Below are 14763 nucleotides of genomic sequence, written 5' to 3' on the forward strand. Positions count from 1 at the left end.
CCAAAATAAGAGTTTCAAAATTGCTTTCAATAGTGATAACAGCACTGAAACATAATACATAGCCTCTCAAGACAGTTATTTGAAAGAATATTTACCATTAAATTCTATTCATTTGGGAAAAAAACCAACAAAACAAAACTGTTTATCTCTTATATTCATTCCCTATGGAAAAAAGCATCCCAAAAAATTTACTTTTTTTCCCCATTTCATTTGAATTTTTCATTCGAATTACTTCAATTTCTGCCCTATAAAGTAAAAACACTACAAATAAAATAATAAAAAATAAAATACAAACACTACAAATTTAAAACAAGTCCTATTTAACATAGGTTTAAATAATATTGGTAAATCTGTCAAAAGGTTCTAATTATTTTTAAATGACAGAAAAAGAATTTTAATTTGGCAGCAACCACCTAAGTATTTATAAAATCAGAAGTACTCTCACACATAGGCAATATAAATAAATCGCTTGCTCAGATGAATTTTCAAAATGTATTTTAATCTCGTTCCAGAAAGAAAGAAAATTTCTAGATACAAATACATCTCATTCAATCACATTTTAAAATACATTCAGCAACTTATAATATTATAAGAACCCAATATTTTCATCTTTTATAATCTCAATATATTATATATTTAATATATAATATATATGTACAATACATACAGGTAGTCAGCAGGATTACAAAGTAATTTTTTAAAAGTTTGATCAATATTGATAAATATCTTTAGACTATTAAAAAGAACTATATTTAGGACCATAGAATAAAATAAAATATGGGCAGTCCAAACCTAATAGCAAGACTGCAAATGTTCATGTAGCCAATTATTGTAAAAGATCCCTCAAGTTGGCTAGAATGCATTTTAAAACAATATTCTTGCTACTCTCAAGCAGCAGTACTTGTAGATATTAAGCATGTACAACTCCATTAAATTTAAAATTACTATGCAGCTTTCTTTACTGTAATATACAGTAGCTATTCCTTTCTGTTGGGTTTTGCTGTTGTTGCTGTTTGAAGAGTGACTCGCATATTACCAACAGAAGTGACTTTAGCTCCTTTCCCTCCCCTAAAGCATGGCTCAGTTTGAAGATTGTTCTATAGGCAGCCATTATGAATATTAACAGTACCTTAATACCATTAAGAGCAACCAATCAATAACTGGAGTCATCTGAGAAGTTTCAAAGACTGATGGAGGTTTCTGTAAACCAAGGTCATCAGAAGTATTACACTTGTAGATAGCTCTCTCACATCCATTAATACAAGGAGTTAAAATTCCAATGCCACAGTATAGCAGTTAACAATCTATTCTATAATTTTAAATATTAATACCATTAATCCACCCTGAGAATACAGAGGAAGTATTTAAAACAAGATATTCTGATATGGTTTTCCTTCCTTTGTATTTGCTTTCTTCTGGTTTTTGTCAGACCTTCAAGGGTACGAGTATCTGAATTCAGAGTGTGACTTCGATATCCTTTTTTGTTAACTGAGATTCACGCCACAGTGAGATACTGGTGATAGAAAAGCCCAAAAAGGCTTGTAGAAAAGAGACAAGCAGCAATCCACCAGGTCAGAAAAGACAGAAGTCCTCGAAAAAGCAGAGGAGTGAAAATGTTTTTTAAGCTGCTCAGTGCCACTGTTATTTGTGTAACAGTTACCTTCATCTTCCCATCAGCAGATGGTAATTCAGAGTAAACAGAATTGGAGGGTGGACTATTATCCACTGGCAAGGTAGAGATAGATTCTGGATAAATCCCCCAGGAATGATTACCTAGAAAATTCAAGACACAAATAAAACATGAAGAGTAATTCCAAAGCTCCTTATTTAGAAAAAATAAATAAATTCTTTAACTTATATTTGAAATTAAGAACAAAAAGTTTAGTGGTACAACAAATTATTCAATGTTGAAAATAAAGTAAAATAATAATCTTTCTACACACCTGGGGAAAATTCACTTAACTTGACCAGACTATAATCTAACCTTATCAGTAGAGGTGCATATAAAAGCTAAAATCTAATTTACTTTTAATTAACTACACTAAAATCTGGTAAAATAACAAAAACATTTTTTTTTCTTGTATAATCCATGAATCAACTACCTCTAATGGAGGGACAGGGACAGACTCTATAACTTCTTAGAATCTTTTCTACCTCTAGAATATCAGAATAAATTCTTTCTCAGAAACTCTCTCTGATGTCAATGTGAGAGATTATTAATAGCTTCCAGAAATATTTTTATCATATACTTTCCTATTTTGGATAGAATATGAGTCACATAATTTACAACTGAGCTACTCTTTTATGTTCCATAGATTCCTGAAGGACATTTACATCTATCACAGCTCTAAAGCATCTATAAGCCCACCCAATAATGCTTTTAGTTCCTTTGGCTTCTAAAACCCCAACACTGGCAGACTGCCTGACCTAAGCAAAGAAATGATCAATACAACAAAAGATTCTTGAGTAACACCACAGATGGGCTGGATTGCTTAGTGAACAGACTTACAGGAGAACTTTGTTCTGCCACTGAGAAATCTTTACTCTATCAACGTAAGTTATCTGAAGCAGAACTCACCAAAGGGTGCTGTAATTCATAAGTTTACAAGTACCTTGTAATAATTTAAATGTTATGCACTAACAAAATCTTAAATCACTCTCTTACAACACAAAATATTAAGACGAAAAGTGTTCACTCCAGTTACTCAGAATTAACCTTTAGCAAACAATTCTTTTAACATTATAAAACGATATGGGCCTGAATTTTCAAAATCAAGATGATAAATCAATGAATCAACTTCCACAGCTTAAAGTTTCGTATGTTTCCTCTTAAAACTTTTAAAGAGAAAAACAATTTTAAGAGGATTATTCTTTGTAGGTAACAGAAAGCATTATTAACTATAGGTAGAAAGTAAAGCAACATGTTTCCCAGTTGTCAGGGTATGCCTACCTAGAGTTTTCAAAAGCAGGGTTGTGTGAAGCAGCATGACCAGAGGAGCCACATACTGCAGTGCAATGACACAAAGGTAATAAAAGACTCGAGCGACCTGCAACCAACAACATTCTTAAGTTTCTAACACGGTTGACATGTTATGAATGAATTAAACTTTCATATAATTGTCAAACTGAATTGCTTAAGAGATGAATAATCCTTTCATGGGAAGACAGCTAAATGGTAATAAATTTGTACTTCATTATAAATGCCACCAGACTGACTTCAGAAAGGCTCAGTTCGAAGGTTCTTTAAAATGTGAAAATATTAAAATAAATTCCTTAAAAATAGTTCTTAAGTGATTAATACAAATTGGAGAAACAAAACCACTAAAATTCAAATGGCCTATATTCACTTACTATTTCACATATAAAACAAAATGCTAAAATCTCTAAAGACAGACACCTAAAATATCAAACTAAATAACAATAACAGTCATATATGAGCATAAATAAAAACATTAATCCCCATTTATATTCGACAGAGGTAAAATTACAAAGTATGAAAATACATGAAAGGTAAAACATAAAAAAAGTTGTTTGCATCTTGATAGACACTTCTTACAATGAAATTTTGAGAGTAAAAAACAGAGGACCCAACACCACATTTCTTCAAAAAGACTCGATCAGGTTATAGGTCCAGTCCATTATAATGGTGGATGGATTCCTAGTACCTTCCTTCTCCGGAATCCCCGTTAAGTTAAATTTTATGTTTCATGTTCAAGTACTTGGAATAATGTTAAAAGGAATACATTGAGTCACTAAAACTAATATTTCCTACTCTTTAAGTCATAAAGGCTATACAATATATTGTGATGTCTTTCAAATCAATTAGGGGAGTCCCATTTAGCAAAAGTAGATATACCACAGCTTTGCAACCCAAACTGTATGATACTTAATGTACTTAAGGCAAGAAGGGGAATTGAGACCCTTTCTTCACCTAGCACCAAAATCAAATCAAAGTCTCTGACATGTCAGTTTAAGATCATCCCATCTATTTATAGTCATTTACAACTCAGTATTTGCTATTTTCCATTTTGACTGCAGTATAAAACTTACCATTTTCTGAAGCTCAACCGTGCTTATTCGCCCTGCTTCTTTCTTCATCTGATCCACACATTTCTGGGCTAAGTTTAAGTAAGCTTGCAGGTGACTACGCATCATGGCCAACCGCAAAGCACACAGCAGGATTATTAACCAGAGTCGCAGAGTATCGAATGTAGCTTCTGTCATTCTACAGATCAAAAAGTTGATATGGTGCTCTCAAAGACCAAAATATGCTAGCATGCTAGTTATATGTGTTAATGTTCATCATTTAAGATATGGGGAAATCTAGACTTAGCTACAGATGGAGATATAAAAAGTATCCCACTCTACCACAGACTTACCTACATGATACTTTCACTTGCTTAACAGATAAATGTATCATGAAATAAAACAGTACGAGATAAATCTAGAAGAAAAAAGTAGAGCAACACTTGGGATTCTTTTCTCTATCTACCCCCCTCCATGGGGGGAAAAACGGCTATAAAACGAAAAGGGAAGTTGGGTGCTCTTAAATTGGAGACTGTGAGGAAGAAGGAAGGAAACCAGAGGAGCTTGCCTGTGGAACTATCAAGTTATCAACCCATCTATTTCTGGCTACAGTTTTGTTTGATTATATAAATACCTGAGTAGGATCTTTCACTCTGCTGAATTCCTGATTGGGATCAAGAATTCTGATATACTGACAAAATCAGATGTTCCCTAAAGGACTTTAGAAAGAAGAGGTAAATTCTGATGTCCTTTTGGGGTCCATGGTTTCTGCTTTGATAAAAGATAACACTGTAATTTGAAAATAATGCCTACACCATGCCTGACTCTATTCAAAGCTCTAGCACACATCAGGTGCTTAATATGTGACTGTTGAAATGTGTGGAGTGATCTACCAGACAGGATCTGGAACTTATAGGGGTCTCCCCCAAATTCTTAAGACCATGAGGGTAGAATGGATGGCTATAAAGAAGACCAAGTGGGAAAAGATAAAAAACCTTACAACACTCTGCTCCAAAATAGGCTCCATTATCACCCCTTCCTTCTGTCCAGTGTAAGCACCTAGGAAAGGGACTAAAACTACAATATAGAAGTTGCCTGTGGAAATAAAGTTGAAGAAGAGTACAGGAAACAGAAAAGGCAGAGAAGATGTGAAAGTGTACAGTTTGGTCTGAACTATTTATGAAGTGGAGGGAAAACAGGGATGGAACAAAGGCTTTATTATGTATGTTCTCTTTTGGTTTCCTTTTTACAAGGTCGTGAGTGAACATGGACATAAAACTCCAATAGAAACATACTGTTGGTTAGGAAGCATAAAGGCATAACTTTTTATCAATACATTTACACTGTAATGAACAATGAGATTAAGGTATTAGTCATGTGAGACTGACAGTACACAAAAGTCAAGACCATCCACAGCCTTGAACCTTTCCAGGAGCTTACAGACAATACTGTGCTCCCTGGTGTGGTACAACCAGGAGGCTTGACTGGTAGTATTCTGAAGACAGCTATTACGCATGCTTTGAGGGAGACAGGTAATAGAAATGAAGTGAATGGTATAAGGCAGTGAATCAAAAAATATCTGCTCTGTTTATGAGGAGTTCAGGATTTAGATAACAGTCCCTAATTAAATAGTACTGCTAACTCAGATTATTTAACCAACTTCATAAGGATTTGGTAAGTTGATATGATGGGGTATCTCAAGAAAGAGTCTGAGCTGGGACAAAATATATAGGTAAAGAACAGGCAGAAGAAACTTCTCCAAATTCCTGAAGTCATTCTAGGGTTCACCGCCTATGTTCTCTTCTGGTTTTCTTCTCACAAGGTTACACACATATGGACTCTGCTTGCCCACATTTTATTTTTTTGATGCCCAAGCAGAACACATGGGTGGATGAGTTTAAATACATTTCCAGGTTGAAACTGCATTCTATCCATTTTTGCTTCTGACTACAAATAAAGGCCTTTGACAAACCATTTAATCCACGTGACAGACGAAGAACCTGGGTTGATGGGCAGCCATTTTTTCTCAATCTACAACATGGACTTTGGAGTTTAAACAAAAATTAAAAATCACCTGTCTAATCACTTAATGTAATGATCTGACAAATAAAAAAAGAATAAAATGGAGCAGAGATATGACTGTAATTCTGTTTTGTTTATGAAGGTCAGGAAAGGGAATGGGACAAAGGAAATAAAGCTATAGGAAGAGGACTCTAGGTCTTCATGTGCAACAAAATTTTTCCTATAATTTAATATACCAAGGGGAAAATTCCTTCTTCCTACTTCCTTTAAGCATAGTATTCACTACTAATCTGTACATAGTTTTGTAGGCTAAAAGTGGGGAAATGAATGTTGGTATAACTACTAAATGCTTTACATACACCAGATCTGGCTGAATAACCTTAGCCAACTTATTTAACCTCTGAATCTGTTATTTCATCTATAAAATGGAATGAGAACAGCAATCATAAATAGAGAATTACTATAAGAATGAATGAGATAAAATATGTAAAATATCAATACCCAGCATAACAACTGGTGTATGTCACAAATGCTAGTTTCCTTGTTTTCTTAGTTAAACTAAGGCAAATATAAAATCAGAAAACATAATTACAGAAGTATAAAATCCAACTTCCATGATCAAACTTCAAGGAAGGACTAGGAATGCTTTCAGCATCAAAGCTGTGGGTTAAAAGTTTATCTGAGATTTGGTCTGGAAACCTACGATCCCTAGGATTACTTTTAAATACTCAGTGAACCTGTCAAGTTAAAATTACCATTAAAGCTTACTTGTGTGGGGGAAAAAATGTTATGACTTCAATGTATACTTTCTTAGTTCAATAAGATTAGGTGTTAAAAAAAAAACAATCATGGTCATCACCGATTCTACACTTCAAGACAAATTTGTACCAGGATCTAAAAGAAATACATAATAAAAAATGCATACTGTGGAATCAATGACTAGTCAAGATTTTCTATTTTAATTTTGATGAGGCAAAGCAGTGAAAGGAACATTTATTAAGCACTTACTTCCAGCCGGTTGCATTACATGTGTTCTTTTAATTCCAATGATAACCTTGTGAGGTGGATACTATTATCTTCATTTTCCAGATGGGGAAACAGAGGTTCAGTGAAGTTAAATAATCTCCCTCAAGTGACAGTTTTAGTGAGGATCAGAACTGGGGTTTGAACCAGCTCTGCCTGAATCTTTTTATTACTCTAACATAGTTCCATAAGGCTGAGTTAACATATCAAGTACAGTTATTAATGTCTTTTAATAAATTGTTTCTATGTTACCTTCTTCTGTTAAAATACAGTTGTCTAATTGGGGAAATACGACCTAATATTAGATAACAACGTTAAGGCTTTATTTTTAATTTTGATAGCTATGATGATAATATTGTCATGTAGAAAAATATCCTTATTTTTTAGAGATGCATACTAAAGTTCTTAGGGGTAAAAATGTTATGTCTCTAATTTACTTGAAAAACTACTTCATCAAAAAACAAAACAAAAAACAGTGAAGCAAATATGGAAAATGTTAACAACTCTTAAGGGGCTAAATATATGAATTTCCATTTATACTACTCATTTTTTCCTCCATAATTTTCACAATTAAGAAAAAAATAAGAGAAATGTAGTGTCTTTAAAAAAGCAGAAAAACTTACAACTGTACAAGATAATATTAGTGCAGCGTAATAATCATCCAAAACCATTAATGAAGATCACAAGAAGGTAAAATGATGACCTATAGTTTCTATTTTATAATACATTTTTAAACATTTCTATTAATGTTTTAAAAATACAGTGTCCTAATGTTATCATTAAAAAACGTGAACACAGTAATTAACATTTTAGAAAAGTTTTGATTATATAATGAAATAAAAATTAGCCCCCAAATACCCATACTTACAAAGGGACACTTTCTTTACCCAATGGTGGGTTCATAATGTAGTCTTTGGTGATTGGTTTTACCCAGAGCAGAACCATAAATAAAGGTGCCAAGAAGTTGATATGAAGTAATGTTCTGAAAGTATGTAAGAAATAAACATAAAAATCCAGGAGCAAAATACACTAATAAACTACAGAACTTTGGGACTTCAAAAATGAAGGTAGGAACTTATTTTCAGTATTCTATACTAAGGTACTATTGTCACCATTATTTTATATTTATCATTACTACTTAACACTGATTTGAGCCCTTGCAAAAATACCTCATTATTTTAGTTGTTCAGATGAGAACATTTAGATTGAGGAAAGTTAAATGACTCGCTCGTGGCAATATTACAGGTTAGAAGGAGATCTAGCACTAAAATCTAAATCTGTTCACTCCTATTCTAGTGTTCTTTAACAATCTCCTACTGTACCCCTGATTTAATACACTGGTACTTAAATGATTCTCTAACGTTGCACAATCAATGAATCCAATGGATTTTCAGTATAGGAGTCATCTTTTGATACTTTTCAGCCCAGCTAAAACAAAGTGCCTTCTCATTATTTCCAAGTAAGAGACAGTGATTAGCAAGGTCCATAATACTAGTAGGCATATGGCAGACGGAAGCTACTGCAGCAACTTACTTATAAATGAGGAAACTTTCAATATGTAATGAACATGTATGTTTTAATTACATTGTTAAAACCATAAATGACTCACATTTTTATTTCTTCTTGAAGCATTAAGAACATACCTGAAATTAATTTCCCTATCCTATAAAAACCAAGGAAATTTACATTACTCCTACAAGGCAAAATACCCAATACAGCAAAAGGTTTCAGGTGTGAGATGTAATGTCATTGTTAATTGTTGTCCCAAGTTTGTATCCTACAGAGATAGATGACTGGTAAAGACTGTCCTTATTTCAGAAAGACAAAATTCTTCAGACTATTTTATTACCATGTACTGCTTTTATTACCAACCATGCTGGGGGAGCTAAACTGGAGGTTTTAAAATACACACACACACACTTTAAAATACCACTACAGTGCAAGTGATAGTGACTTATGTGAGCAAATGGCCAGATCAGGAAACCATGAACACCTGACAGGGAGAGGTGGAACTCTGGATCTAAGCTCTGGCACTGAAACAAGTCCTACTGCCTGGCCATGGGGGTAAGGAGAATGCTGCTTTGTGCCAGTCATGCTGCTCTCACAACAAAACTAGCTTCCCACACCCTGTATCCGGGCAGAGTGCTACAACACAATGTGTGTGTGTGTGGGAGGGGGCGCGGGGGGGGGGGCCTGGGGTTGGGGAGTTTGCAATACACTGAAAATAAAACTCCAAATTCCCAAAGGGAAAAATCTTAAGAAGCCACATTTTACTGAGAAGAAAACTAAAATGTGCCCCCATCCCCAACCCCAAACCACCACTAAATGCTTTCAATGTTTTTATAAAGTGATTCTTTCATCCCACAGCCTGGGTAAACCATCGGGTGCAGGGGAAGAAAGCAGCAGTATTAGGTATGCAGTGTTGCTAGGGAACACTCTAGTATCAAGGAGCAGCCCACAGCGGTTTCAGTAGCTGGTGAAGGGCTCCCCTCCACCCACTCTTTCAGCTTATTTAAATCATAACACTGGGGTTAGTGGACTGAAGTGTGTGTGTAGAGAGGAGGGGGAGAATCAGGTTTTGTTTTAAAAGAAGCCATTAGAGAGACGGATGGTGGGAGAAAGGCAGGATGTAGCCAACAGCATGCTGAGTCAAAGGAGCGGAAAAAAGAGGGATGAAGGAGTGTGTACTGGGAGGTGAGAATAAGTAAATACACACACAAAGCATATACAGAAAAATGGAGGTAAGGAAAAACACAAAAAAACTTTCAAAATTAAAATAAAGGAAAATGACATAGGTAAGAGATAAGAATGTAAAAAGACTAGAGAATCAGCATCATTAAATATAGGCTTTTAAAGAGCAGAAATGTTAGGAATTATGATTACTCAGAGAAACTTAATGACTATAAATACATATATCAAAATGGAATATTCTCAACTTAGGCTTCTACTGCAAAACAAAAAGAGGACTTGGAAATTTGGATCTGGATATGAAATGAAGATAAAAATCTGTCACTCTGCCAAGGTGTCCACACCAACAACAACAAAAAATCTGTGACAACCACAAATAATATAGTAAATGGGCTCTGAACAATACGCAGAGATTCAAATACGATTTCTCCATTTGAAAACTAAAATAGTAATCTATGATATTTAACACTGTACAGTATTAGCAATCCCAAACTAAAATAATCTTGCAAACAGATCAATAATATAAGGAAAACAAACATTTCTTATGTATACAGATTTACTTTCAAAACATTTTAAAATAAAATACTTTAAATAAAAAATATTAAATTATTTAAATAAAATTATTTATATGAAATTTAAATAAGTATTTTTAACTTAAAAATTCTGATTTAAAGAAATTTCCATAGATCCTTAGATCAGTGGCAGAGATTACAATATCATAAACATTCATCTCTGAGTTCAAAATAACTAACATAAATATTTATATTTCCATTTTAACAGATAAAAGAGAAATTTAATAATTTAGTGGGGTTTTTTTACATAGGACTTAAAATTTAGAAGTGAATGAAAGAAGCTTGCTTATAGTAGAAAGAGGAAGAAGTGTGACATCAAATGATTATTAATTTTAAATACAATAATTTATGATTTCATTACAATAATATACCTTCATTAAGATGGAAAACATATATTTATCTGCATGTGCTTATGTACATTTTCCGCTTACTGTGTAATTTTTTCTGTTGCCAAATTCAGGGCATCCAGATGCATTTGAGCCAGCCGTAATCCAGGAAATGTCAAAAAAGCCCCAATGAGTGAACAGAAAATAGCCAGGAAAAATTTGAAAGTAAGTTTTGAAACAGGACCCCTAAAAATAAAATTTTTAAAAAAGCTGATAAACTTTTGAAGTTAACTTTCTAGAAATTTCCATTCTTCTAATCAATTACTTTACAAACCACAATAATAACAGTAATACAAAGTAAACTCCTACAAAAAGACTGCTCTTATTCAATCACCCATAAAGGATTTTGGTGAAGTATAAAGTAAATCAGACATCTCTTAAGCCACAGTTTTAACAATCTAACCTACATGTTCAACATAGAAAATAACACGTGATTCATAAATTTCGTTTAGTCTCTAGTAGAAGGGGAATTAAGTTAAATAAGAGCAAATTCAAATGAGAATTCTATAAAAGATACTTTATACAAATGTAAAAAACATGAGTAAGAATATTGCTAAAAAAGAGACAGTCCTACTTAAAAAAGAACTTTCACTGATTAAAAACAAAGAATCACTTATAGTAAATGCTATTTTACCAAATATGGAAAAAATTAAATCCGAATAATAATTAATTTAAAAAAACTTACTGAGATTCTAAACCTTGCTTTTCGAGAAACTGCATCGCACTGTCTGAAAAATTTGTAAACCCTGTAGGGGGAAAAAATTTACTCTTATCATAGGGGTAAAATACAGAATCTTTGGAAATAAAATGCTAGAAAACCAAACATCTTAAATTTTGAAGTGATGAGCATAGCTCTTTCATGTGCTAATTAGTATGTCATAATGCAATAAAATTTAGTTATTAGGAGAAATAGTCTTTGAAAACATCCCTTTGATATTTGTACATTCCATGAGTATGCATAAAATTTGCATTAAAATTTGCATCTTTATCTATGTGAGTCAACTTTAGCATTGGTGAAACTTACTTAACTTTAAGGAAAAAATGGGGAGGGAACAGCATTTTTGGAAAAAGGTAGCAAAAACTTAGCTAAAAAAAAAAAAACCAAAAAAAAGATCTTAAGAATAATAAAGGTTAATTATTTAGAACATTACAGAACATATGCCTCAAACCTAATTTTAAAAACTTAACAGATATGAAATTATTACCTGTTTCGAGTCCAAATTCCAGATAGTTTTCTGTTACAATCAAGACTGCCATTGCTTTCACAAAGAAAAAAAATCCAAAGGTAACACAGACTGATCTTTCACCACCATCTTCTACTTTAAAATAGTGTGTAGTTAATGAAAATAGAACTTTGCTGCAGAAGGAAAAGTTCAGGAAAAACCACAAATAACTTTGTGGAAGTTAAACACAACCATCTTTACAGGGCCTGAACTCCCAATAAAATTTGACTACAACATTCATTTTGATGCTACAACATGCTTATCTACAAAGTGCCGTTTGGAAGTAAGTGAAAAACTTATGAAAATCTGAATAGTCTTCCAGAAAATAGGACATAAAAACAAAGCAAATCTAAGTGAAGTTTATAACATTTTTAAATTAATAAAAAGTGTACATACACATACTAAGCTGTAATTAGGGAAAGAATGTATTTCTACTTTATCTAACTCAAATTTACTAGGAGGTTATTACAATAATTTTATGAAATAGGTTCTCAGTGAAACTATTATGAAATAGTTCTCAGAAAAGCCAAGGTACCAGTTATCTTAGAGAACTACCTTTTATTGGGCATGTCTGTCAAGTAGTTTATATTTAGAATTAAACACACATCATAGGAATCATCTGTAAATCATCCACTAATTCAAAATTTGAGAATTACTAATAGCCAATGTGTAAGCTGTGGCACAAAAACTAAATAAGCATCTGGGATCACCATTTCACAGTATGACAAAACAAAATACTTTAAACAAGTTCCTGTTGAGTACTCAAAAACAACCAAAGGCTCAACATGCTCACCTATTTTTAAATATTTAAATTTTATATGAAAATACTAAAGAGACTATTTTATCTGAGCCCTCCCCCCCACTTAGTAATTAATCAAATCAAGAGCAAATCAGTGGATGATCCACAGCTAGAATCCAGATTTCCAGTATACCAAATTGTTCTCCTTGAAAGCATAAACCCACCAAACAAAATAAGGTGCTTGGCCAAAAAAATCTAGAAAAGCAACTTTTACATAAATTATATGTCAAGCATAGGAAATAATAGCAGCTGTCATTTAGTACTTGACAAGTGCTAAGCATTACCAATTAACTCATTTCATCCTTACATTAGCCAACTATTATCATTACTTTTCCAGATTTTAAAAAAACTATGGCACAGATAGGTTAAATAGCTTGCCCAAGATCACACAGCTAGATCAGAGGCAGTTGGGATTTAAATCTAGGCAGTCTGGATCCAGAGTATGTTCAGCTAACAACTTAGTATACTGCCTCTAAGATACTGTATACAGCACCTAAGCTATGTGGTAGTTAGCAGCAACACATGAAATCATTTTAAAAATAGAGCTGCCTTGACAGAAGTAAATAGTTCATTCAAACATCCTCACAGTCAGAAGTATTCTTATTAAGGAATGGATGGGCAAGGATAAGGACGCTCGTCCTTGCTCTTTAAAAGGAAGATGTCCTTTGTTGCCTATTTAAAATATGCTAATATAGTTATTACCCAGTCTCTATTAAGATCCTACCTAGGATACTGGATATAAATGTAGAGTCCCAGCTGCTCTAAAGCTTACGGGCACCTACCCTAAGTAAGCCAACAAGAAGGTAATAAAGACAGATGACTTTCTTGTATCTTTCAAATGCAACTTGAAATAAATCTCTACTAGAATGTAAACTCCATATCAAGGATTCTTGTCTCTTGCGCACTGCTTAGTTAGAGCACCAAAAGAAGTGCCTGGCACATAGTAGGTACTCAAACAATCAGTGAACAAATTTTGCCATAGAAATAATGTTTTACATGGTAGTTTAGGTAAGCTGAAACTATTAATTCTATGCTTTAACTGTAAACAGACCTTTTGAAGAATGAGATAAAAACAATTCTTTCTCTGGGATAATATACTCAAAGTAAAAAAATAATATAGAAAAAGTTTTAATCTAAGATCTGCTTTTATCAATGGTAATAACAAAAATACAAATTATTTACCACTCAGGGTTATAAATTTGAAGGATGTTCTAAGTTTTATAAAGGCTTAGGCTTTGTTTTCTTAAGGCTTATTTAGAAGATAGTTCCCTCTTTTAAATGTAAAAACAAAACAAACAAAAAAATGAAGTATAAGAATAGCTCACTTTTATCCACCTATTCCTGGGGCAACGAGGCCCTCCGAAGTGTGTGATGGGAAGTGTCTTTATTAACCTCCTTTAGTCAAGCACCTCATTTTTCCGTGAGTATCATCCCCCTTCCTGACTTTCACTGTTCTCACCTCAGTTAATCCCACTCTAGCTAATCTCCCTTTCACACAAACCTCTCTGCTCTTTCTCAAATTCCATGATTCAAGATAAATACTTGCTAAAATTTATTTTCCTAATTACTTACTAGCAATAGAATTATTTTCTTTGGAAAAAAAATGTGGTCTTGTGTGCTAATTATAGATCAAATGCACTTTCATGGGCTAATCTGAAAGGAAATGCCATTTATCGCATTATTTCTCTAAAAAGAAGATTATTTTATTTCCAAGCATTTCAGAATACAATCTACATGCAAGGTGGAGGTACAATCTAAAAATTGCTATACCAGGAATTTATTTCAACTTTTTAATATATTTCTTTACAGACTATTATAATATTACTTATAATTCTACATTCTATAAATTAAGTACCTGATTTCCTTTTAAGACAAACAAAACCAGATCATGAAAAGCTAGATAATACCCTATTAACTTTTTGACTACAAAGACCTCTGCATGTTTTCATATTTGCTATAACAAATACATGCTTTAGGATCCATATAACCAGAAATACTATAGAATTTAGGCATACACCTTCTGA

General features: G+C 33.1%; 1 protein-coding gene across 8 annotated transcripts in view; it reads right to left on the reverse strand.

The window, feature by feature from the left end:
* Positions 1-364: 364 nt before the first annotated feature.
* Positions 365-14763, reverse strand: part of TMEM161B (transmembrane protein 161B) — a 68675-nt gene continuing 54276 nt past the window's right edge. For 4 of the 8 annotated variants that reach the window (XM_036845987.1, XM_036845989.1, XM_036845985.1 and 1 more), the window contains 7 exons: positions 11923-12074; positions 11403-11463; positions 10763-10903; positions 7940-8053; positions 4051-4225; positions 2951-3047; positions 367-1773 (listed from right to left, as the gene is read on the reverse strand). In XM_036845987.1, the coding sequence (XP_036701882.1) occupies positions 1496-1773; positions 2951-3047; positions 4051-4225; positions 7940-8053; positions 10763-10903; positions 11403-11463; positions 11923-12074 (1018 nt within the window). In that variant the 3' untranslated portion in view covers positions 367-1495. Of the gene's footprint in view, positions 1774-2950; positions 3048-4050; positions 4226-7939; positions 8054-10762; positions 10904-11402; positions 11464-11922; positions 12075-14763 lie in introns of all 8 variants that reach the window. The other 4 variants (XM_036845981.1, XM_036845988.1, XM_036845982.1 and 1 more) reach the window with 4 other exon arrangements.

The sequence above is a fragment of the Balaenoptera musculus genome, chromosome 3, assembly GCF_009873245.2.
Source record: "Balaenoptera musculus isolate JJ_BM4_2016_0621 chromosome 3, mBalMus1.pri.v3, whole genome shotgun sequence".
NCBI classification, from domain to species: domain Eukaryota; kingdom Metazoa; phylum Chordata; class Mammalia; order Artiodactyla; family Balaenopteridae; genus Balaenoptera; species Balaenoptera musculus.